Raw genomic sequence first — 22,861 nt, forward strand, 5'->3', positions numbered from 1 at the left:
AGGGTATGCTTTAGGGCGTGGCTACCTTTTGATTGACAAATCGTTACCACACCGGTGTGTGAGGTGCTGTAGCTGAAACCTGGAGAGCTCCTCCCCTCTTATCCAAATATTGTCACTTCTCATCACTTCTGGCTCCTAAAAAACCAAGATGGCGACGGTCAAAATGCCAAACTCGAGGCTTCAAAACGAGTCCACAAACTACTGGGTGACATCACGGTGGCTCCGTCCATTATTTTTACACAGTCTATGGTTCGGTAACGTTAAGTAGCACAGGTTCTGGGTCCGCCAAAAGAGAAGGAATAAACCTGCAGGTAACTCGAAAGTTATCTTATTTACATGTTATATCTTCTTAGCTGACGAGTTGTAGTGTGTGTGAACTATCTTAAAATACTTAAATATCAAAACGTTTTTTCCTGTTATCCAGCAGCAGGTTGGATCTTTGAATGTGAATATTTTCTGGTCTCTCTAGTCTTCTATGATAGTAAACTAAATATCTTTGGATTGTGGACAGTTGCCTCTTTGGGAAACAGTGATAGTCATTTTTCACCATTTTTACCATATTTTATAGACCAAACAACTAATCAAGAAGATAATCGACAGATTGACAATGAAAATAATTGTTTGCAGCCCTAATGACAATTTAACCTCAACCTAAAGTTCAACCCAAAGATATCTATAAGAACCATAATCCATCCCCAACCCAGTAAGCACATATACAAGACTGAAATCCATAATTAACACCCAAGTGTCATATTGAATGAATTGAAAAAGTGAGGAGTAATGTAACTTTGCTATTAAAGATTAATGTAAAGTAGCATTAATTAGATTTAATTTAGTGATAGGAGCCTACTTTACATTTACCAAGTAACTTGCACATCGCCTGTAATGTATGGTATGTTCAGTTGGCCAGTGGTGTTTTAATCTATAGTTTTAATGCACTGCAATGTTCAACATATTGTAGCTGATATTTAAATTCTATGGAAGTCTGCCAGGTGTTTGATGCTTGTGTGTAATGTGAATATGATTAAGCCCATGCTCAGTACAAATTGGAAAGTGTTACCTTGTGGTTCATACATGTACAGTATCAGGAGAAATTTGCATCTGATCTTGGTGTTGAAGAAAGGGTCAAGGTGTCTAAAAAATTTCATAATTAATCCTTTAGGGGCTGTACCATATTTGGTGTCAGTCTGGTCAGTACAGAAGTTGTCAACCAACTCTGTGGACCAAAGTGCTGAACAGATACACAGCCCAAGATACCAACATTTCCATTAGGCATTGTGGTTAATGGGGCAAACAATGAGACTATGGAGAACAGAAGTACAGATTGCACATCACAGTCTGTTGCAGACCATTAGCTCCACCAGATATCTGAAGTTTAAAGTCTAAAACTTAGAACCTCAGAACTGAAATGTGGAAAACAAACCTTGTGTGCAGAACAGAGGCTTTGTATTACATGGTTAGATGGATCCTTTTGTTTTGCCAAAATTGGACGCATTACTTCAGTCATTTTTTTGGAATAACCTATTTTGTGATTTACAGAGATCATTTTGACTATTCATGTTACACAGATGTACTGTAGAAGACTGCCAAGTTGCTCTCTAATGCAGCGGTACAGAACAGGAAGATTGTATGCATGAATTCTGCATGCATTGAGCATCTAATTCATTCATCCACTAGAGGTCAGGATAGCAATGTATTCAGTAATGGGTAATGCAGTGAACAGCTGTACATCCTACACAGTGGTAGTTAAATATGATGATATTCAACCTAGAAGACAGAGACCAGACACAGTGGACAATATTCACAAATACATGTCATAAATTATTCAAATTTCATATTTTCTGACACATTATCTCACACCCTGAGTAGTATATAAAACTTGTTTTTCCATAAAAAGCAAGTTGTCAGTTACCTAATGAATAATTTATATCTGTGTAAGAAAGATATAGCACTTAAAAAATAAAAAGTCATACAGTAAATGCGAGACTGGTTGCGTATTTTTCTAAAATTGAATGGAAGTTTACTGTCAAGGGTTTTATCTACTCTTGAGGGGCATCAGCATCAAAAATATAGGTTGTCCTCATGTGATTGTGCCTCCACATCTGTGCATAGAATTTGTAACTTCACCTAATATCCACTAGATGTCAGTATTTGCTTGAGTTTTTTTTCAACTGCCTCTGGATGCAATGTAACCACCAATAAATGAATGATAATACATTAAGATTTACACCTACTGCAGCTAATTTACAATTAAATCTATTAGTATGCAAGCCAAAAGTAAAGATTTTATTCAAATGGATGTTATTTGCTTGAATGATAATATTATAGCACTAGAGCTCCATATCCAATTAAACAAATAATATACAAAAATACTCCAGGAGGAATAAAAAAAAGATTGATCAGCAGCTCTTAATGACAGGGGCAAAGATTTTTTTAGATGACAGTTAAGCTGTAGACTTTTATTTGACCAAATTTCCCTCAGTGATCCAAAATTTCCCTCTTTTTCTGAGACATGCAGAAGAAGAGTCATGTTTAGTGTTTGTTGTTAATCTCTCCCCGTGCAGAACTCCAGAGCGAGGATCCTCAGAGTGCTCAAAGCTGGGGATTCGGACTTTGTGGCCACAGCCTGTGCAGAGACAGATAGGCCTGCCTGTTTTATATGTAAAGCTGCCAGCCAGAAAGCACAGGCCCGCAGGGTACTCTGCACAACTCCTTTGTTGCAGCCAAACTGTGGCAGGGTCCCACCATCTAAGCTGCTTTGCATTCTGGGAGCACAAGAGATGGGAAGGACACTAAGACTGGGAGGTGGGTAAAGTTGGACATTTTTTTTAGAGATCCATGTTCACATGCTCTTTACACAGCTTGCTCGGACCAGCATTCTGTTTATAAAGTGATACTAGCAATGGCAGATGACAAGACTCAGTCGTCCTCTTCCTCTCTTATTATTCAACCTTTCCAATTCTTCCAAATCTCTTTTTATCGTCCATGTTTAGTGTGTCCACAGTGGTAAATAGAGATAATATTAGCCCTTCAGTGCCTGGGATTATTCTGCACTGTCAATCACTGATTTGGCCCAATGGGGCACTTTGATGTGTGTTAGGACTTGGTGAGTCGACTATTAATTGAACATCACAGTCAAGCCAATCAAAGCCTCCGAATTCCTCATCCTCTATCAGCACAGCCGCAGTGAATGGCCTCATTTTAGCCTCTTGGGCATGTTATCGTTGCAAATGAGTTGGTTATCAACAACAGCCTAGGCTATGGGGCTTAAACAAATAAACAGTCCAAGGGTAGATCAGTGGAGTTCCACTGTGTGCCGCTCTACAGTAGCACAGTCATTTTGTTTAAACATGTGCTTGGTTGTTTTCTGAATATGTGTATTTTGTTTTGATTTCTAGCGCACAGATTGGGCTGTAGAGATAAATATTTGCTGTTATGGAAGGTTAAAAATAGGTTGTTTTTTGGCAGGCGCGCCAAGTGCTTAGGCTGAATCTCTGAATATGAAAAACTAATGACTGAAAGTAGGCTATACAGTGTTTAGTCACTTGATGTGCAGCACAACGTTACCAAAACAACAAAGAGAAAGAAGGCGTTAAGAAAGAGGTGGGCTATCTGGTTGTACTCGGTCTCGCTGTAATTTCCTGTAACAGCGGGCATGGCTCTGGTTCTCTAGGCAAACAGTCTGCCTTTGAAGAATGATTTGAAAATATACATTTTAATAAGGTGCACTGAGGCGCGGCAAACGAAACACAAGAAAAAAGATAAAAAGGAGATTGCATATCTGAAAAAAGCTGATGATAGGAGTGAGGGGGCAAATAAAGGAGAGACAGAGAATAATGGGGGTAAGGAGAGGACTTGTAACAGCAAGGTGTTTTTTCTTTAATTGAAGTGGCTGGGGAATGTAAAATAGAATGGGACGCTTTGGGCAAATCAGTTGTGAACATGTTGTGAATGTAGAGCACTTTAGTGCCGTTTTTAATCTGCTACACAAAATAATGCAAATATCACAGACGTCTGCGCTGGCTGCCTGTTATTTCTCCACATAATGAAGCCACCTCTCCCATCAAGTCTTTTCTTTCAGGCAATCAGACAGCTGCTTGAGTCATTTCACACTGTTTGTTTGAAGATGGAAAAGAAAATTGACAAGTTTGGCCCCTAATACAAAAGTCTGACTATCCGTACAATTTGTGCATTTGATTTTTTTTTTTTTTTTTTACTTTGTTATTGCTGTGGACATCCCTCAGCTCTCCGTCACCCTTTCCGCCTTTCTCTCATGCCTCACTCATCTCTTGTTTCTATACTCTCTCTTTCCCATCCTTCTATTTTTAGGTAGAGTGTCTTTAATTATGCATGTTGTCATAGTGCTTTTAGTATTACTGTCGTTTAAGATGATGACGTGTGTGTGTGTGTGTGTGTGTGTGTGTGTGTGTGTGCGCGCGCATATATCTCTCACAAACAGCAAAATTCCTGTTTTCTGTTTGTTTACCTGGCTGGCTTTGCGTGTGAACACAAACCCAGTGTGAGGACACTGTGTGAAATGTAATCTATGAGGTGCTTTGCCCCTTAGAAGACCAGCAGAGCAGACATGACACTGTGGAAAAAGGGAAAAGGAGACAGACTAGATGGATGATAATGCATGCATGCATATATATCTTTTCCTGTTATTCCTGTATATATTATATTAGTCTTGAAAGTTACTGAATGTGCATCAGATTCTTAAAAACACTGTCATTCCTAATTGCAGTTTTTTAATGCCATGAAAAATAAGACATTTATTGTGATCAATGTTTAAAATGTATTTGTAAAATCATTCCATGTGGTTTCAGTATGCCAAGACGTTAGCCTGGCTTTTGCATTTCCTCACAAACCAGAAGTGTGGGTAGACATGCTGATTTTTCACCATGTTGATACTCACAAGACACACTCTAAACACCGGATTATTTTGCCTGACAAATCTTCCTCTTTCTCTACCTCTGTCATACTGTGCTCCAGTTGCTTTCAATTTACTGGCCTGTCTTTCTTGTGCACCTCAGTCTTTCTCTCATTTATGCTTTAGCAGATGCCTTGCTACTGTCTCTTCCTTCCTCTCTCTCTGTTTCTTCCTCTCACCTGTGTTCTTCAGGCCAATTGTTTTGTTTTTTTCATCTCCCAATACGTCTCCTCGTTAAGCTCTGTCCACCCTCTTTCTCCTCCACTTCTTTCATCTCCTCTCTGACCATCTCCGTCCCTCCTCTCCCAGCCACTCCATTGTTTTGATATATGACCTAATTACTTGGCTAATTGAGGTTCTTGTAGCTGCCACACAGTTTGGTGGAGGGGAAGTATACTGTATCTGGTCCCCATTACAAAATATATGTGAAGGTCACGGTCAGTATGACTATTCTTACTTTCTACTCACAGGCAATTACTGTATGTTTAAACACACAAGCTAATGAGTTTTCAATCACATAGAAGGCATACAGAGTATCTCTCCATGATGTTTTTTTGTCAACTACTGTACGCTCAGTCACCAATACCACAGTTCCCTTGGCTATAATATGACTTGCAGTCTTCCGTCAGCTCATTTCTCTCCCAAATGGCTCAATGTTCTGAATTTTATCTCTGAACAAAGGAAATGACTGGTGTATAATTGCTTTTAAACACAATTATGTTCACTAATATGCATCCCATTCTGTAGATTTTTTCGATGACAAATTAATCTTTGGTGCCCTTTTAAAGAAAGCCTGAAGCACTCATTTCACTCTCCTCTCCTCTCCTCTCCCCCCTCCTGCTTTTCACAGGATATCTTGCCCTCTTCATTTCCCACTCTTTTCTTTACTTTTGCTGAACAAGCCGTTTCTTTCTTTCACTATTGACTGCTTGTCAGAAGATAGCAGATGCAGGACTGAGCAGGTCTACGTCTCCTCCCGATCTGTCTGCTATACAGGAGGTTTTCTTTATTCTCACTTTCTGGTTACTTTGATAAAAGGGGTTGTGTTGATCTTGGAAGTGTTTGTCAAATATGTAACCTTGTAAATATACAACAAAAATACAAGAAATGGCATTGACTTAAATGTGTGGCATTTTATATGCTTGTTTGTCATTTTTACAAACGATGCAGTGACACACAGTAGATTAAAGGATTCCTGGGTGGTGAAAGTTTTGTTTTCCAGGTCAGACTATGTTTTTCTTTGTGTGTGTAAATGTATTATTGTATTTTAAGCATTGAGTTAAGCACTTATTTCACAATGAGACGGCTCTTGAAGAAACCATGCAGGACATTAGTGTTTAGTGAGACTACTGATGTAAACATGGCCCAAACCGTTTTGGTTCGTAAGCAGAAAGTGATTTGACCAAACAATATCTGTTCAGTGAAGTTCAGCAAAGTGCAAACATAAAAAAGTTCAACACATCACGATTATTTATTTAACTGCCCTAAATTATTTAAGAATATGAATAGAGGACTTCAAGTTTATAATTTGTTCCTGGAATTTGTTGGAGGCTCTGAGCAGCTGCTAACTGTATCTTGCTTATGCCTTGGGCAAGCTACTGTATGCACATATTCTTAGGTGAAAATTTTTGAGAGGATGGGAACATTAACCATGATAGATCATCTCTTGCACCTTCGTTTCCGATGGAGGGCTCTCTGAACTTAAACTACTTTTTGTAGTACATTGTCTGCTTTTTGATATACCTTTATTATTCAGGAATAGATTGACACATCTCTATAGATAGATTAGATATGATAAATACACAAATGTGACTGAATGGTACCTTGTAGTAAAACCTTTCTCACTTTTTCTCAGCGTGCTAAAATGGCATCTAATAAACATCCACATGCAATTTTGTTAAGAGGCGATGCCAGTCTGGAAAATTAGGCTACCTTTCACTAGCAGCAGAGGAGTCTCTTAAGACTTCAAATCAATCCCTGAGCATAAGCTTTTTAATCATCTATTCAACCCAGTGTACAGTATGTTGACAGCCGCTATTGAGGATGATTTTCCCCAAAAGCTTTAATTCACTTTCCATCTGCTTCAAAGTACCGACTTGTACGAGCACATTCAGCCTTGCCTTTGCCAACATCAGAGATCAAATGTTTCATTCAAGGACGCACTTTCTAGAAAGGGAGGAAAGCCCGATAATCATTCATGTTCCCTGTCCTGATTTCACAGGTGATGCACCAGGCATAAACTCATCTCTCTTCTAGTTGAAGCTACCACCGCCCCCTGCTGTTCATCATGGCAAGCTCGGCGCAGTTTGTCCTTATTTTCTCAAGCCATGAATCTTGCATGTAGTAGATATTTTGATCCAATGACAGTGCATATTCCACAGGCAGCTGTGTTCCATCTCATCGGATACAGACGTCTGCTTCTCTGCCGCTGCTGATGGAGGAAAGTCTTTGGCATCTCATTATTAATTGAATTAAGGGAGGTATTTCTGGAGCAAGGTGAGTTCTGAGCCTGGTAACAAAGAATTATTTATGGTGTGCTTTGAAATTCCCAGGCACTAATGGGACGGAGCACATCACTGTCCGTATGGATAAGAACGTTGATGCTCACACACAGACACAATCTCCTGCTTTCACTTAAATACAAACCAGCCTGGGCAGAGGTGCTTTGGCTCAGCGGTAGGTCAAAGTATGAAATATAACAACCTTGTCGCATAATTTGACACATAAAATAGGCAGTAAGTGACTAGATGTCTACAAGGGACTGGTTTTTAGATAGAACAGTAGTAGGGCGTAATCTGCATCCTAATGACCATTAAGAACAACTCTTACAAATCAAAATGTCAAAGGTGCACTTCCCTATCTAGTAGGCTTTAAAATGAATCTCTTTCAAAATGGCAGGGCATAAAATTGTTGAAAATCTGCATATTTGGTGAATGTGATTAAAAAAGAAAATTCATATGTGCTGCAAGTGAAGCTCAGCATATCCAGTTCAATCACGTGAAGACGCCTACCTTCTCCACTGATCCTTTACTCTGTACTGGTATACTGAATTGACCTTGGTGCTAATGAGCTGCTAGAGATACAGAATAGCTGGTAGCCCCGAGGTCAAAATGGGGACACCAGAAAAGGAAACATGGCCATACAGTGATGAAGCTCTCACACTAATACACTGTAAATTCTAATTAGTTAACCTTACTTAAAAAAAAAAAGTAGGCAAACCGACAGCCTTAAAAAAGCTAAGTGGAATAGATATTGTACTAACATGCTTATTTCATATAGTATACTTACACTTGAGTTTAAGTAATTTAAAGAATCTGTATAGAGTATTTGATCATTCACTTTAGATGTACTCTACTATACTTTGTACAGTGGTTCCGTTTAGTTTGTATGATATTCTTTCTGAGAAGTTTCAGACCCTTCTACCCTGTTTTGGGAGATTCTCTTTCAGTAATATCAAAGGCATCACATTATTTCATCAGGTTTATGTACACTAACACCAACGCTAAATAATCAACAACACAGAACCTATTAGCGGTGTGCACGCGAAATACACCTGGAGCACACAGCATGATCTTACTTGTATAATAATATTGAGACCTCTAACTGAGCTTTGTAAAACACTTAAAGACACAAAAGATGTAAAATGCTATTTAGATGAATGATGAATGCACTTCTATAGTTAATTGCTACTTTATTCAGCATATTTGCAGCAGCTTGTGATGGGACATCAAGGGATTATTTGTAAGTTGTCAAAAGAAAAAAAAAATGAAAACCTGAATTCTCTTTCAATTAAAACATTGCAAAAACAAAATAAGACACAGCAGCTTGGCATCACCTGTGTCATATTTAGCACTGCAGATTTTACATCCAGGATTGAAAGCTATCAGTGTTGGATAGAAAAGGAACTATACCGTCAGAAATGTCAGGATTATTTTTGTCTTTGCTGTAATGCCAGGTATGGCCCAGGTGCCATCAACTTGGGTACACTCTGCTCTCCAAAATCAGGTGTGATTACAGCATTGAGAATTGAGGAAAAGGACGGTTAGAGGAGAAACAAGAGGGGTCGTGGGTGTGTGAAGATGGAAAGGAGGGCTGGGTCATCACTCTGATGTTTTTTTTTTTTTGGTTTTTTTCCTCTGATGTGACCCTGACTCAATCTACTCCATATTCTGTGCAGGATTTAATAATCTATGAATATATTAAAACATCCATTTATCAGTGCATTATTTTGTTTATGTCCTCTAATAACTTTGGGTCTCACTCACCGCATTAATAACCTCAGCCCCATGGCGACTGCATGCTACACATCGGTTTCAAGGTTGACTATGCTGTGTAAAAGAATCCCTCACTAATCCAGACTTCAGCCTCCTACCTCACTGCCCCATCCATCCAGAAAATCTCCTGGGACATGCCTTTGGTTCACGTGCATGAATCTATCATTAGGAATTATGTAGAAAAGTGATTTGCTTCTAGCTAGTAACTATAACTGATATTTTTTTCTTTTTCTCCAAACTAGCTATGTCTTTAAGGTCATGGCTAGAAGCTCCTTTAACAGTGGATTGGGATTCATGTGGGATAGTGCACGGGGTTCCCATCAGACATATGTGATTTTACATTGTTTGAAGGGGAGAGACAGAAAGAAACAAGCTTTGCGAGTAGAAAAGAGATTTGCAGAATGTAAGTTTAATAATAATTTTCTGACTTTTGTTTACTTTGGAGCCATTCCAGCAGATATGACTATTTGCTCAACCTACATTCAGAAAACTATTTTCAAAAAAGTGCAGTCAAATCAGTACAGAGGAGGGCGATCCAACAAAGAAGCCTTTATATTATCACTTTACATTTAAAATCACCACTTACAGTATACTCATACTTACCCTTTGTGTGAAGGCTCTGTAAGACTGACAAATGGTAAATAATGACCTGCCATTGAAACAGGATGAGAAGTGAAAGAGATTTGAACATGACAACAGCAAAAGGACAAGGGAGGAAGAAGAGGGAACTAAATTATCCCTGTCAGCCTCCACTCTTCAAGACTTCCTTCAGCTGAACTGTGCTGATATTTTTCTTTATCCTGTACTTTATGTTGGTTTTTACTTGGCCATTCACTCCACTTATTGTAGCTGCTATTATTCAGACCACATAGTACCGTCGAGTGAAATGGACCTGCTTTGCTCAGTGATATCCTGGTGCGCAAAAACACTTCACACTCAGGAACTCTCAGGGGAGACTTTAGTTTTGTGGATAAAACCTCCTAATCAGTCCAACAACCAGAGCAGATATTTTTGTTTTATTTTTTTCTGGTTTCCAGGAATAAGTAAACCTCTTTAAAATGCCATATGTCATCTTTTTACCTCTGGGGATATGATGGTGATTTGGCTGTTGACTTGGTGATAGTTTCTCCATAGGAATGGCAACATGCTGTGACAGAAACAGAAGGAAGAAGAGATGATCAGAAACAGGAAAGTGAACACCATAAAAAGAACTTCAAAGTTTATCTCTTAATACTGAAATATTTTGAGTCAATCAATTAATCAATCAAACTTAATTTGTATAACACATTTCAAACAGGTCAGTGAAATTCAAAGTGCTTCATAGATGATTGACAAGCTGATATTAAGACATTACAAATGCAAACAGTATTGCAGCGATGATCACAGCATCATTGTCTTACTTTGCCGATAATCTGTTACATTTTTTAAAAATATTTAAAACTTAAAACCACTGAAATACTAGCAGACCAGCAGGATGCAAACAATGAAGCACTGCAGAGAATATGTAGTGTATGACTCAATCAGGTAAATCAATATGAAGAAAAACAAAAATGCACATGGTTGGAAGGTTTTGGTGTTTGACCCATTATGGGAACTAAAGTCGGGATTTTTAGTCCCCATAATGGGTCAAACACCAAAACCACTCGATCCTATATTTAATGGAACTGGATAGTATTATTTGTTAGACCCTCCATGTCTGGTAAATCTTTTAAATCCATGCCCCAAGTTAGTACCGGTGGTTTTCTGTTGTAAATTTGTATTTTCCAACCCAAAACAAGATAACCTGTAGCCTCAGATTAGCGGAATAACTACAAACATCTGTTGAAGTCAGTTTTAACACTTTTTAAAAAAAAAGTTCTTTTAAACTTTTGATCTGTGTTTACGGGTGTGCTAGTGTTTGGATTACTAAAGTGCTACGGTGCAGTATATTGCAACATTAAGGTGAACAGTTGATGCTTTGATTGGTTAAGTAGGTTATTTGCTTTTATCTTGTACATACAGTAGAATTATCATGCAACAGCTGTTAAAAATGTGCACTGTTCACTTATTTCATCGAGTTTGCCTCATTGTATTGTCAGAATGGATCCTCACACTGCATCTGCACTGTTACTGGGCAGACTGGCTTCATTATAGTCTCATCTTCATTACAGTCCCATTAGAACAGTCCATGCTTGTTGGTTTGGAAACCTGGGAGCTGATCCAGTGACATCAAAGCACTGGCCACTGTAGTGGAGTCACTGGGAAAAGCAGTAAACATGAGATCAATAACCCTTATGCAAAAATGTAGTGAATACAAAACTGTTTTGATTTGCACATTTTCACTTACCTGAAGGTATTTAATGTATCCCAATATGATTGGCTAACTGAGTTTTAGCATCAACACAAAAATACTTTCTCCTGCCTCATTTTGATGAATGTATGCACATTTTTTTTCAACAACAGAAGTTTTTTTCCACCTTGAAAGTCTATAAGCCTCCTGAATATGACACTGACTTAACATCTGCAGCTGTGTGATTGCTGTAAAGACTGTTGTGACAGGTCTGTACCAACTATGGTTGTACTTGTGGAGTTGATAAACCCAGACCGGCTGTTTCACACTGATGTTTGACCCACATATGTCAAAGGTGACTCTTCTAGTGTGAAAAAGGTAAGGCACCCCTTCTGCAGCAGCAGAGATAGGCCATTCAGTCAGTGTTGATCCCCTCTCAGTGCTTTGCCAGAATCCTTCCAGCTCTATGTGAAACATGATCTGTCACATGGGGTCCGTTGCCTTGGGGCTCTCATCCTCTGTCACTACCCATATGCCAACATGCTGCCAGTGCCACATCACTGCTGCAAAGTGTATTTAATTGAACTGACCTATCATCTGGTCCTGGCTGGACACCCCCACTTCCCTATGTTTCTTATGCACACACTTTCTTTTTCTCTTTTCCCTCTTTCGTCAGCACTTTGGCAGTAATTCCTGCTTCAGTGAACCTGGGCATACAGTGTATGACTTGATCTGACATGAAAGCTGAAGGCTAGCTATTATAGCCCTGTATTAAAGCCCATGAGTGGGGGAGAGAGAGAGAGGAAAAGAGAGGCCGGTCAGTATGGCGTAATTCAATAACAACAATAACAGCATCCTCAGCCTATCCTCAGACCCTGAGAGGATGAGAGAAAGTGAGAGAGGGAGAGAGAGAGGGGGGGAGAGAGAGAAAGAGAGGGTGAGAGAGGGCTAGTCGCATTACTCAAGAGGAGTAGGCGTGCTCTTGTGCGCTGCATCGTTTGATGATCTCCCCGGTTCCCCCCCTGAACCTCCACTCTTTGCTCTCTGCGGGTGAGGTTGGTCAAACAAAACGACTGAGCGGACTTTCCCTGCCGGAGGAGTCGAGCTCGACTTTCCACCGAGCAGCAGAGCCGTGTGCGCCGCACCGGTCAGCGGCGCCACACCGCGGCACTTTGGATAACTCACACAGCTGCCGTTTGTCAAGGCGCATCGCTCATCCGCGTCCCGCACCAAGAATAGCCTAAACACATTGCCATGAATGATTCAGTCAGTCATCTTAGGTGACTTTTGATCTCCTCATTGTTTCTTTTTCTTTTATTTTTTTGGACTCTCTGGAGGGGGAAATTCCACGGTGGCAGCATAAACCCAAAACTCGCACTTCGCGCGTAGGGAGGGTATTTTTTGCCCAAGATGCAGGTGGATCGGAGCTGTGTGGTTTCCAGTGTATGGTGTGCGTGTCTGTTTTTACTTTTTTCCACTATAAGCACCAGGGTCACTGAGGTGGGAGGCTCCCACCAAAGCATCCCTCCGTCCGTGTAAGTAGATGCTCTTTTATGCAAAAGTGCCGCGCATCACTTGATTTTCCAAGTTTCTAAACAGAACTTAATACCGTAGTTATTTGAGTCTACAATAGATATTTAATAGCATATTGCGAACTGTTGTTGAATGGTTTCCACTGCTAATTAATGGTGTCTTCATTTTGTGTGATGCTCTCTGTTTTTCCACGTTTCTGTCTCTTGCAATTTCAGTCAAAAAGCAGAAGTTACCATGTTGACTGTTCTAAGTTGTTGCCTATATTATACATGTCCTTTTATAAACTGTTTGCTGCATATTGTGTGCTTCCTGCAGGGTGAAGCTGTGGGCTTCAGCTTTTGGTGGGGAGATGAAGTCCATCTCTGCAAAGTACTCTGGCTCCCAGCTGCTGCAGAAGGTGAGTAGGTTTATTGTCTGAATTTATACATCCTGGAATGGCAATACTATAAAAAATATTATTCAGATGTCCACATGACTGAACTTGAGCAAGATTATGTTGTAGCTAGTTTTAGTCTTACAGCAAAAATACTGGGTAAAAGATGAGAGATTTTCTTTTAAAAGAAGCTAGAAATATGCCAAATGGTTTACATTTTTCAAAAAATGTTTCCACCACCTCAGTGTGTAAGCACACACAGGGATACACACTGGATAACATCATTTTGTGGAGCTGAAATTACGTGACGTGGATAAAGTGACTGCTTTAAAAGCTTGAAGATACCTTTTTTAGAGCCTTTTAAAATGTGTGTGGATGTGAAAGACCAGCTTAATGACTGGTGTTGAGTAATTTTTGAGTTGAGAGAAATGTCACTCTTTATCTCTTAAACTGCAGGACCTTTTTTTTTTTTTTTTACCCACTTGAGAATCAGTAATGCATGTTGACTACGTAGGCACAGATTTAAAAGCTTATTCAGAACATGTGCCTTTTTAAATGGGTGTCCAAATCTCAAGCACTCCAGCAGTTGCAGTCACACACACACACACACACACACACACACACACACACACACACACACACATGCGTGCTTAAATACACTCTTCGGAAAGCACTCGATTTATGCCAAGCAACTGAATATTCCTCCCATTTCTAACATCCCCTTACCTCTTTTCGTACCTCTCTGCAGTCTTTTCCCATCTCTCTCCCACTCTGCTTTATGGCATTTATGCAAAATTTGAGTGTGATAGAATGCAAATTTTCCAAATGGAGGGTCAGTTGATGAAGCATGAGTTAAAACTGGCTAATGGATAGCTGGTGGATAAAGGGTCAAACTGAACCTAACCTCTCACTGGGCGCACAGACACAATGTTGTGCTTCGGGCCAGAAGTTCAGGGTTCTGCTGGATGCAGAGACCCACTGTGGTGTGTGTCTGCTGTTAGGTGTCACACAGGAGATTTGATATGGCGACGCACAGCTAGGACCTGTGCGCACACATAAAAATGACATACACACACTCACACTCATAAATGTATGCACATGACCACACACTGCATATTCACATGCACAGTCATATAGACACATACAGGCCTATAGCGTGGATTTCATCAGCTACTGATAAGGCAGAGTAGTGGTGTTATCTTCTTGACAGGATAAAAACTGTTCCCCCTTCTCATCTTTTTCTGCCTCCAAAAAGAAGATAACCCTCCCACAGAGTGACGACCTCTTTATGAAATGCAAATGAAAGCCGCAGGGTTAATTGAGAAAAGAAAAGACTAGAGACCTCTTTGTCAGAAAAGTGTATCTTTTCACACCTATCTGGTATATTGCGCCTTATTGGCAAATACAGTGTTATTCACTGTGCCCACTTGCTGGATCACTGAGTATCGTCAGATGTGCAGGATGTATAAATGCACACATGCACGCATATGCAGGCTGTGGCAACAGTGTCCTGTATATTAGTTATTGTGTGTCCGGTACAGTCCAGCAGCTCTTGTCCAGGGAGAGACCACAGATCCCCCCCTGAGGGCACATATGCTTTTAAATAGGCAGAAAGAATGAGGGATATACACTGTTATACATAGAGAGGAGGATGGTACTGAAAAGATTTGTATGTGTGTATGTGTGTGTTTCCCCTGGGCAGGAGACAGATGGACTCAGTCTCTCTTCAGTTATCTCTCTGACCCTAGCGTAACAAAACTCCCTTGGAAATAACCTCACACACACACACACACACACACACACACACACTATGCATGCAACATGATCTGTATCACACACAGTGTCTTCATACAGAGACACCCATTAAATGTTAAATGTACAGAAAATATGCTTAAAAAATATGTTTTTTCACTGACAAATTAAGGAGGAAAAAATATGGGCCAAAAGGTTGGACGTTACATTTTGAATTTTCTTTTTGCCTGACGACGATGAACAAATGTCAAAAGTCTGGCACCTATTACATCTCCAGGTGTTACTTTGTGTTCTCAGCTGAAATGCTACAATTTGAATTTGATATTTCCTTTATGTTGGCTCAGTATTAATTTGATGCTTGATTTGACTTCCAATTTAATTATCTTTCTATGAGAGAGATTCTGAAAAAGTGCAAAAGTGTGATGAATCTAAATTAATAACATAAAACCACGCAATAAATTACTTAATTCCTTTTAATTGAGTGACAGCACTAATCTAAATATATTAGAAGCTTCATTTAATACTTTCATAGATAATTCATATAGATGCTTTCCAGTAGTTCAAGTCATATTGAATGGAAGATCAATTCTGAATGAAAAATATATGGATTAAATGATTGCATGACTGCTAAGTCAGCAAACAGCAACATAATTCCCAGCAGGACATAGATTATTGGAATAATACAAATCTAAATATTTGTAAATAATGAGTAGTTTAGAATAATCGGCAGCTTTGTTTGCTGTTGTTTTCAGAGACAAAATTTGACATCTTAAATATTTTTTTTAATCCAGCTGTAGCAGATTTAGTCTTTCATCCCCTCCTCAAACCTCCCTCTCCTTTTTCCTCTCCTGTCCTGATCTGTCCTCCCTCTCCACGCCACAGCCCGCTTCCTGTATCCATCGGAAACAGCTCTTGTTTCAAGGTTATACCAGTCAGGGCATGTGTGTATGTGTGTGTGTGTGTGTGTGTGTGTGAGAGAGAGAGAGAGTGTGTGTCTGTCCCTGTAGAAGGAAAATCATGATCAATAACCCCTTCAATTTTTTTTTTTTTAATAAAAATCAAATGTTAGCAGTATACTCATTAGTGTATGTACAAATACAATGTATATTACATTCATACACTGTATATAGACAAACCCACACATCCATACCCAGGAATGCAGACTTATGTTTGAGACGTACTAAACATCTCCCACTGATAGTTAGAATTAGCTCTGTGTGTTTTAGCCTCTTCGCTGCTATTCTGTTGAAATCTTTAATTTCATGTATCATTGAACAACCTGTCTATATGAGCCAGCCTGGCTCTGTGTGTGTGTATGTGTTGCTGGCTGGACTAGTTTTCACCTCACTGACGTTATGGCTCCCTGGAATCAAAATAGTGGGACATTATTCCACGCTGAAATAACTTGAAGCGTCTTGGTAATGGATGATACAAGACAAATGATGATTCTTTGGGATCGTCACCGCAGCCTGTCTCGAAAGTTATCCGTGCACGCGTGCTTTTCCTATTTTTAAAAGCGTACGCTGTATCCGCGGGCGAGGAATAGGCAGCAGACGTATGTGTTTGCAGTGCGTGTGTTAAGTTTGCATACCTACTTAAAGCACGCTCAATCACACACACACACGCCGTCTCTCTCACATTCAAGAGGCGCATATGCTGAGCAAAAGAGCAGAGGATGATAGGAAGGTGTAATGATGTGTGACAAGAGTATGCTGGAATCGATTTGCCTGGATGGGGAAGAGGAGCGTGTGTGTGTGTGTGTGTGTGTGTGTGTGTGCATGTATGGTGCCATACCATTTCTCCTTTAACACCAAGTAGCTTAGCACAGGAAGCCACGGATATGTCTGCTGACAGTATGAAGACAGAGTGGAGTGGTTCCTCAAAAAGAAGCAGGGGATAAAAAATAAATGCCGGTATTGAAGTCGTCCAGTGAAGTGAAGAGGCGCAAGACTTACAGAGACACGCAACATGCACATGCTGGATTTATGGAGTATAGAGAGGAAGCGTTACACAGAGGGAGGAGAAAATTTTTGAAGGCTACGTTCATACACTTTCCAGCAGCTGTGCAGTAGCACTGCGGTGATGAAAACCCTAAAAATTAAAACTAAAAGTGTCACATTTTCAGAAAAATAAGGCTTTCAAAGAATCTTAAAAATCCAAAAGGTCAAAGGAGTTTGTCAAACATGATGGATTAAGTTATTTCCACTCAATAGCATTATGTTTTGGTCTATTGGAGACCTTTCTATGAGACTTGTTTCACACAAACAGAATTCATAAATCTACAGAAGGCAGTTTCATGTTTGTCTGTTCTGGAAAAATCTGTTTTTGTTCTGAATATGTATTTTAGTCACACTGACTAGATTTAAGAGCATGACTAATTGTCTAATTTTGAAGTGGAAATGATTATGCATTTCATTTTTTCACATTCATTTAAAATTAATCACACATTCAGATGACAACAGTGGAAGAATGACTCTTGCTTTTGCTGTTTGGGGAACTGTATTATGAGCTGATGAAATGTTTTATATTTTCCACTCAGTACTCATGATAAACAGCACTTAAAGTTTTAATTTGATTTAGCTTTCCTTTTTTTTAAAAAAATATATAAATATTTCATCACCACACTTGATAAAAAGGAATTGATTTAAGTGCCTTGTAATTCCTATGCAAATTACTCTCAACAAACATTTTGGGATTGTTTTATTTATGTTAGACATTGATTATTGTGATATAGTATATAGTGTATGTGCAATACTAGAATGATTTCTGTGTTATATTGTGCATGTATGGAGGACACTCAGTACTGGACATATTGAGGTCATGTCCAGGAGTAGGAATTTGTATTCTACAAATACACACAAATTACACATGGTATTTTTATGATAATTCTGTCCTTTTTTAGACCCAATATCTTTAAATGTGACTGTGACTTTGAGGCAAATAAATACAAAATATGGCATTCAGGGATATAGTATTTCTCCTCTGAATTACGTTCATTAAGAAGACTTTGAAACAGCATTTAGAAAATCATGAAGGGATATATATTATCAGAGGAGTTTTGGCTAGTGACATTTTTTTTAGGGAATGGGATTGTGTTTTAGACCCATGACCTCAGTATTCTTAAAATCCTGGCGGCTATTTGTATGTTGATTGTATTGTCTTCAGTTGTCTTGTTTTGTTTTTATCTTGTGGTGTGTTAAATGTTATACTAGCGGACTGCACTGGAAATAAGCCTTCAGGCTTTGTTGTGTTTTTATCCTCTGTGATTGTTAGTGTATGTAATGACTGCAGTGCAGTGTTATGTGTGTTATTTAAATCATCAAATGAATTAATTAATTTATTCATTCATACGGCACTGTCTGCTGTTTGTAAACTGCTGCGTTTCTGCCTGGTTGAAAAAAAAAAAAGCGATACTGATCAAATAATAGCTTTCACCTGAGTTTCCAAAATGCATTCCATCAGTGCACAGAGAAAATTAGTGGGTTATTACTTTGTTTGATTTAGATTTTTTTTCACTGTTAAGGTGGTTATTTTCCTGCTAAGGTAGGAAAATAAGCTCTTATTTGGGTTCACAAAAAAATCAAAATTGTGGTCAAACTGCGTCGCTTCAGACAAATTTTCAAGATCAGTTTTACTTATTTCTCTTTTTGCCCTTTATTTGCCTTTCTTGCCCCATGGATGACTCTGTGTATCTGTATATGTGTGTGTGTGTGTGTTTGTGTGTGTGTCTGTGTTGAAGTGTTGGGGGAAGTATGTGCGATGGTGCCAATCTGCTGCCAAGGGTGGGTGATGGCTGAGGCGTTCCAGTGTAACAGTGTGTCAGTGAGGGGGAGACGGCGGCAGATTAGATTTAGCTTTGGGAAAATTGAATAGCTGTCAGGTTTGGTTCAGCACGACTGGCGATGAGGTGAGGGAAGGGGGTGTGTAGGGGTGTGTACTGATGACTGTCCCTCTTTCCCTAACCTCCCCTAACCCTCCCATCACTTCTCTAGCTTCACTCTCCCTCCCTCTCTTGTTCTCATTGACCAAAGCATGATCTTGCTAAATTTGATTCCTCCACGGCTCATGAAGGGAGACGATGGAGAAAGAAATGTGTGTGTGTGTGTGTGTGTGTGTGTGTGTGTGTGTGTGTGTGTGTGTGTGTGTGTGTGTGTGTGTGTGTGTGTGTGTAAAAGAGAGAGAAAGAAAGAGCGGGTAAAGAAGGAGGAATACCGTGTCACAGAGTTAATTACAGCGTTAGCAGACGGGTTTGCAGCCTGTGCTGCTATCCTTTCATGTCCTAGCAGTTCAGCTTTAGCCAACACAGCCACTCACTCATACTGTAATTAGTGCTTTGTTGGTGAGAAAAAGCACGAGAAAAGCAACTGTGAATCAAACACCCAGCCTTTACTGTAGAGAGCTCAGGAGCAGGGAGCGAGGCCCTTTGCTACCGGATTAAAGAACTTAAATTCTTAAAGAGCACAACTGCTGACGCTGTGTTTGTGAGCTCAGAAAATCAAGTGTCTTTTGATGACTTGTTGTGCCGTTTACCTCTTTGATTTATCCCCAACCTCTCTGACCAAGTTTATTTGCCAGCGTGAAAAGTGTTTGATTTAGTAGTTCATTTGCGTTTGTAAAGAAGTTGATTTTTCTTTCCTAGTTTCTGAAGTTCTTGCAGAAGATGCACACATAGCGTTTGCATAAAGTGTAACACCTTGTGCTCCGTGCTGTTCGGATGATGAATGTGAACACTGGAGATGAATATCCACTGTCATCTGTCATCGGGCTGCTCAGCTTTGGCTCTGCCTCTGTTGGCCTGCAGATAAAGAGTATCTCACCGTGGCTACACCGGACATTAATGGGCACACACTCATACAAACACACACACACACACACAGATTTCAATAATTATGACAGATTGTTCATCTGGTATGCTCCAGACTTGATTGCATGCAGAGAGTAAACATTAGCCAGCTTGCTAAAGGGGCAGGGCTAGTACTATTAAGCACATTAACGTGTGCGGCATTGTGTGAAGGACTGTCTATGACTTGCTGCTGTCTACATCAATCATACTGCCTTGTGTGCTGTAGGTAAAGATGGCCCTTATAAAGCAATACACTGAATAGACAAAAGGACATCAGGCCCATTACAGCTACTCTGTCAATCACAAACCCATCTTGATACAACTTATAGTTCTGGTTTATATGTTATGCTGAGAATCAAAGATGAACTGGCACCCTAGCTCCTTCTTTCTTTCTTATTCACTCACTTTTTCTGTATTACCTTCAGCTTTCTGTCAACTTTTCCCTCTATCAACATTTTCACCCATGAGTTTTTTGCACTCCACCAATTATTTTTTTCCCCCCTTGCACTTTCTCTCTAAGTCTTCTCCCTCCCGCCATCGCTCTGTTTTAATAATGGATAGGATGCAGCTATGGCACTAAAGAATACATGGGAGGGGATCTTGGGACACGCTGGTGTTTGGAGCAAGTGCTGGTGCCCACACCCTCAAAAAATAGTTCTGCTGGCCAAGCACAATGTCCTGCACTCGCTGCTCTCTCGGAGGCCTCAGTGTGTGTCCCAAGTCACCCTCTCCGCCTCTCCATCAACTGCGTCAACATACACACACACACACACACACACTCAAACAAACACACACTTAGTTTGACTGTACTTTATGGAGCCCTGCACTGCGTCCCATTTGCACAACACATCTCAGCTGTGAGAGTGCTGCCAAATCCAGCTCAGTGGGACAGCTGCCCCTCCTCCTGATGACCTTCACCTGTACTTGCTATCATCTCACTCAAACACTAACTGGCTAACACAAGGCTGGAGGAATACAGCTGTGCATGAGCAGCAATGTGAGATAACACATCAGCACACACACAAATTGCAAAAACTTTTTACTGTACACTCGATCTATGTATATTTATTTTAGTTTTTGTCTTTGTCTTGTTAACATGTCATGTACAGCAATGCGTTTATTGGCTTGAGGCCTGCACTAGCTAATGTACAGATTACACTGAGGTAATGCTGAGCACTGAGCAAGTGACAAATGATTACTTAGACACAGAGGATCACCATAGATCAATGTTGAGACATATTGATTACATGGTGTTGTTGGTATGTGCAGTAAACAAAGACAGATACTGTGTGGCAAGTAAGAGGTCCACATTTAGTCTGCAGAAATGAATTGTTGCTTTTCTAATCAAATTTAATCTGCATACCTGCATACAAATCAATTTAATGTTTTAGTTCCCAGTAATTAACCTGTGACTTATCCAATGGTCACGTGTTCTTTTCTTCTTTTCTTATTGGTTTTTAGTGGCAGTTACGTCCAAAATGTCACATTACCGCCATCTACAGGATTTAAACTAAAATCTTGACTGACTAATAATAATAACCCCTTCCCATCCATTTCCCACCTTTTCAGGTGTTTGAGAGAAAGTAAAAGCTTCTCTCAACAGCTGCTGCACACCTTCTCCAGAAACTCCCACAACAACCTCCTTGCTGCATCTATGATTACGTCAATTTTCTTAGATTTTCCCTCTACTCTAGTAGTACAGTTAATTAGCATTGCCAAAAAGGCCCAAAACTTCACCTGATCCTTACAAAAACAAAACTCATCGTGTTTTCTGGCTGATTTGTCCTCCTTAGCTTCTTGTCTCACATCACAATATTTCTTACTTCGTCATGCTTAATTCTCTTCTGAGATCTAACCCTGATTATTTCAGCCTTCCTTACTCTCTTTGACAATTATCCTGCCATGCTGCATGATACCCATTGCAAAGAAAACACTCTGGATCTTTCTCACGGTCTCCCTCACAGTCATTCTCCCCACATTTACCACATGTGGCAAAATCACTCCTACATACAAACAAACTATGACCAAACTTCCAACTATTTTTGCACTGCAAAGGTTTAGGAACATACAGCCTTACTGCATATGACACGTGAACCAAAAACACTCTATCAGGCAAGTACTCCAAATCAAAGTGAAGGATAACAGATTTAGTTTCATACTTTTCATTCACTACTTCATCAAACATCCTCATTCTATAGCTGTCTGTTAACCCTTTACACTCTTTAAATCTCCTTGGATCCACTCTGCCTGAGACTCCATCAACGACACTATTTATTGGAGCTTTCTTGCTAGGCAACATGTCACTGGATACATATCCATCCCAGAACCCAACACCAAGATTTTTTAAGGCTTTTTCCATCTGTATCTTTGACATACACTTGACAACAATCAAGCTGGAGCGTTTAATGTAGATCAGTTTAACTTCGCCCACTTCTTAATCCATCTTGCCACAGTGTGCTTTTCTGACAAAGCTCCACATCCAACACCTTCTTTCAAACCCCAAATCTTCATTCCAGCCATGTAGGTTTCTTTTTCATGTTCTCTCTCACCATGACTCGATGAATCAACTTTCTTTTTCTTTCTCTTCCCCAAGGCTCTCTCTCTTCTAACTTCAAAATTCTCATCTTCCCTTTCCCTTGTTCCCTCTCCATTCACTTAATCAATGATTAAGTTGAAACAACATTATATCAACTTAATCATTGAATTGGCAAGTTGAGTTTACTGCTGGCTGGGACTCTTCAAAAACCCCTCAATGGTCTTCTCAACTGTTTGGTGGAGCTCAGTTTCAGTTATGATGTCTTGTTGAATTGTACTTACCTAGACCTGATTGAGCCATCTCTAGCACTCCTTTGAAGTATGTTACAGTAGGTCCATAAAAGCCCTTGAG

General features: G+C 39.8%; 1 protein-coding gene across 3 annotated transcripts in view; it reads left to right on the top strand.

Moving 5' to 3' along the window:
• The first annotated feature begins 88 nt into the window (after positions 1-88).
• Positions 89-22,861, top strand: part of cacna2d3a (calcium channel, voltage-dependent, alpha 2/delta subunit 3a) — a 133,150-nt gene continuing 110,377 nt past the window's right edge. The window contains exons 1-4 of one of the 3 annotated variants that reach the window (XM_044351321.1): positions 89-311; positions 2,565-2,805; positions 7,312-13,008; positions 13,322-13,403. In XM_044351321.1, coding sequence (XP_044207256.1) covers positions 12,884-13,008; positions 13,322-13,403 — 207 coding nt within the window. In that variant the 5' untranslated portion in view covers positions 89-311; positions 2,565-2,805; positions 7,312-12,883. The remainder of the gene's footprint in view (positions 312-2,564; positions 2,806-7,311; positions 13,009-13,321; positions 13,404-22,861) is intronic. The other 2 variants (XM_044351318.1, XM_044351319.1) reach the window with 2 other exon arrangements.

This window comes from Thunnus albacares, chromosome 5, assembly GCF_914725855.1.
Source record: "Thunnus albacares chromosome 5, fThuAlb1.1, whole genome shotgun sequence".
Lineage (NCBI taxonomy): Eukaryota > Metazoa > Chordata > Actinopteri > Scombriformes > Scombridae > Thunnus > Thunnus albacares.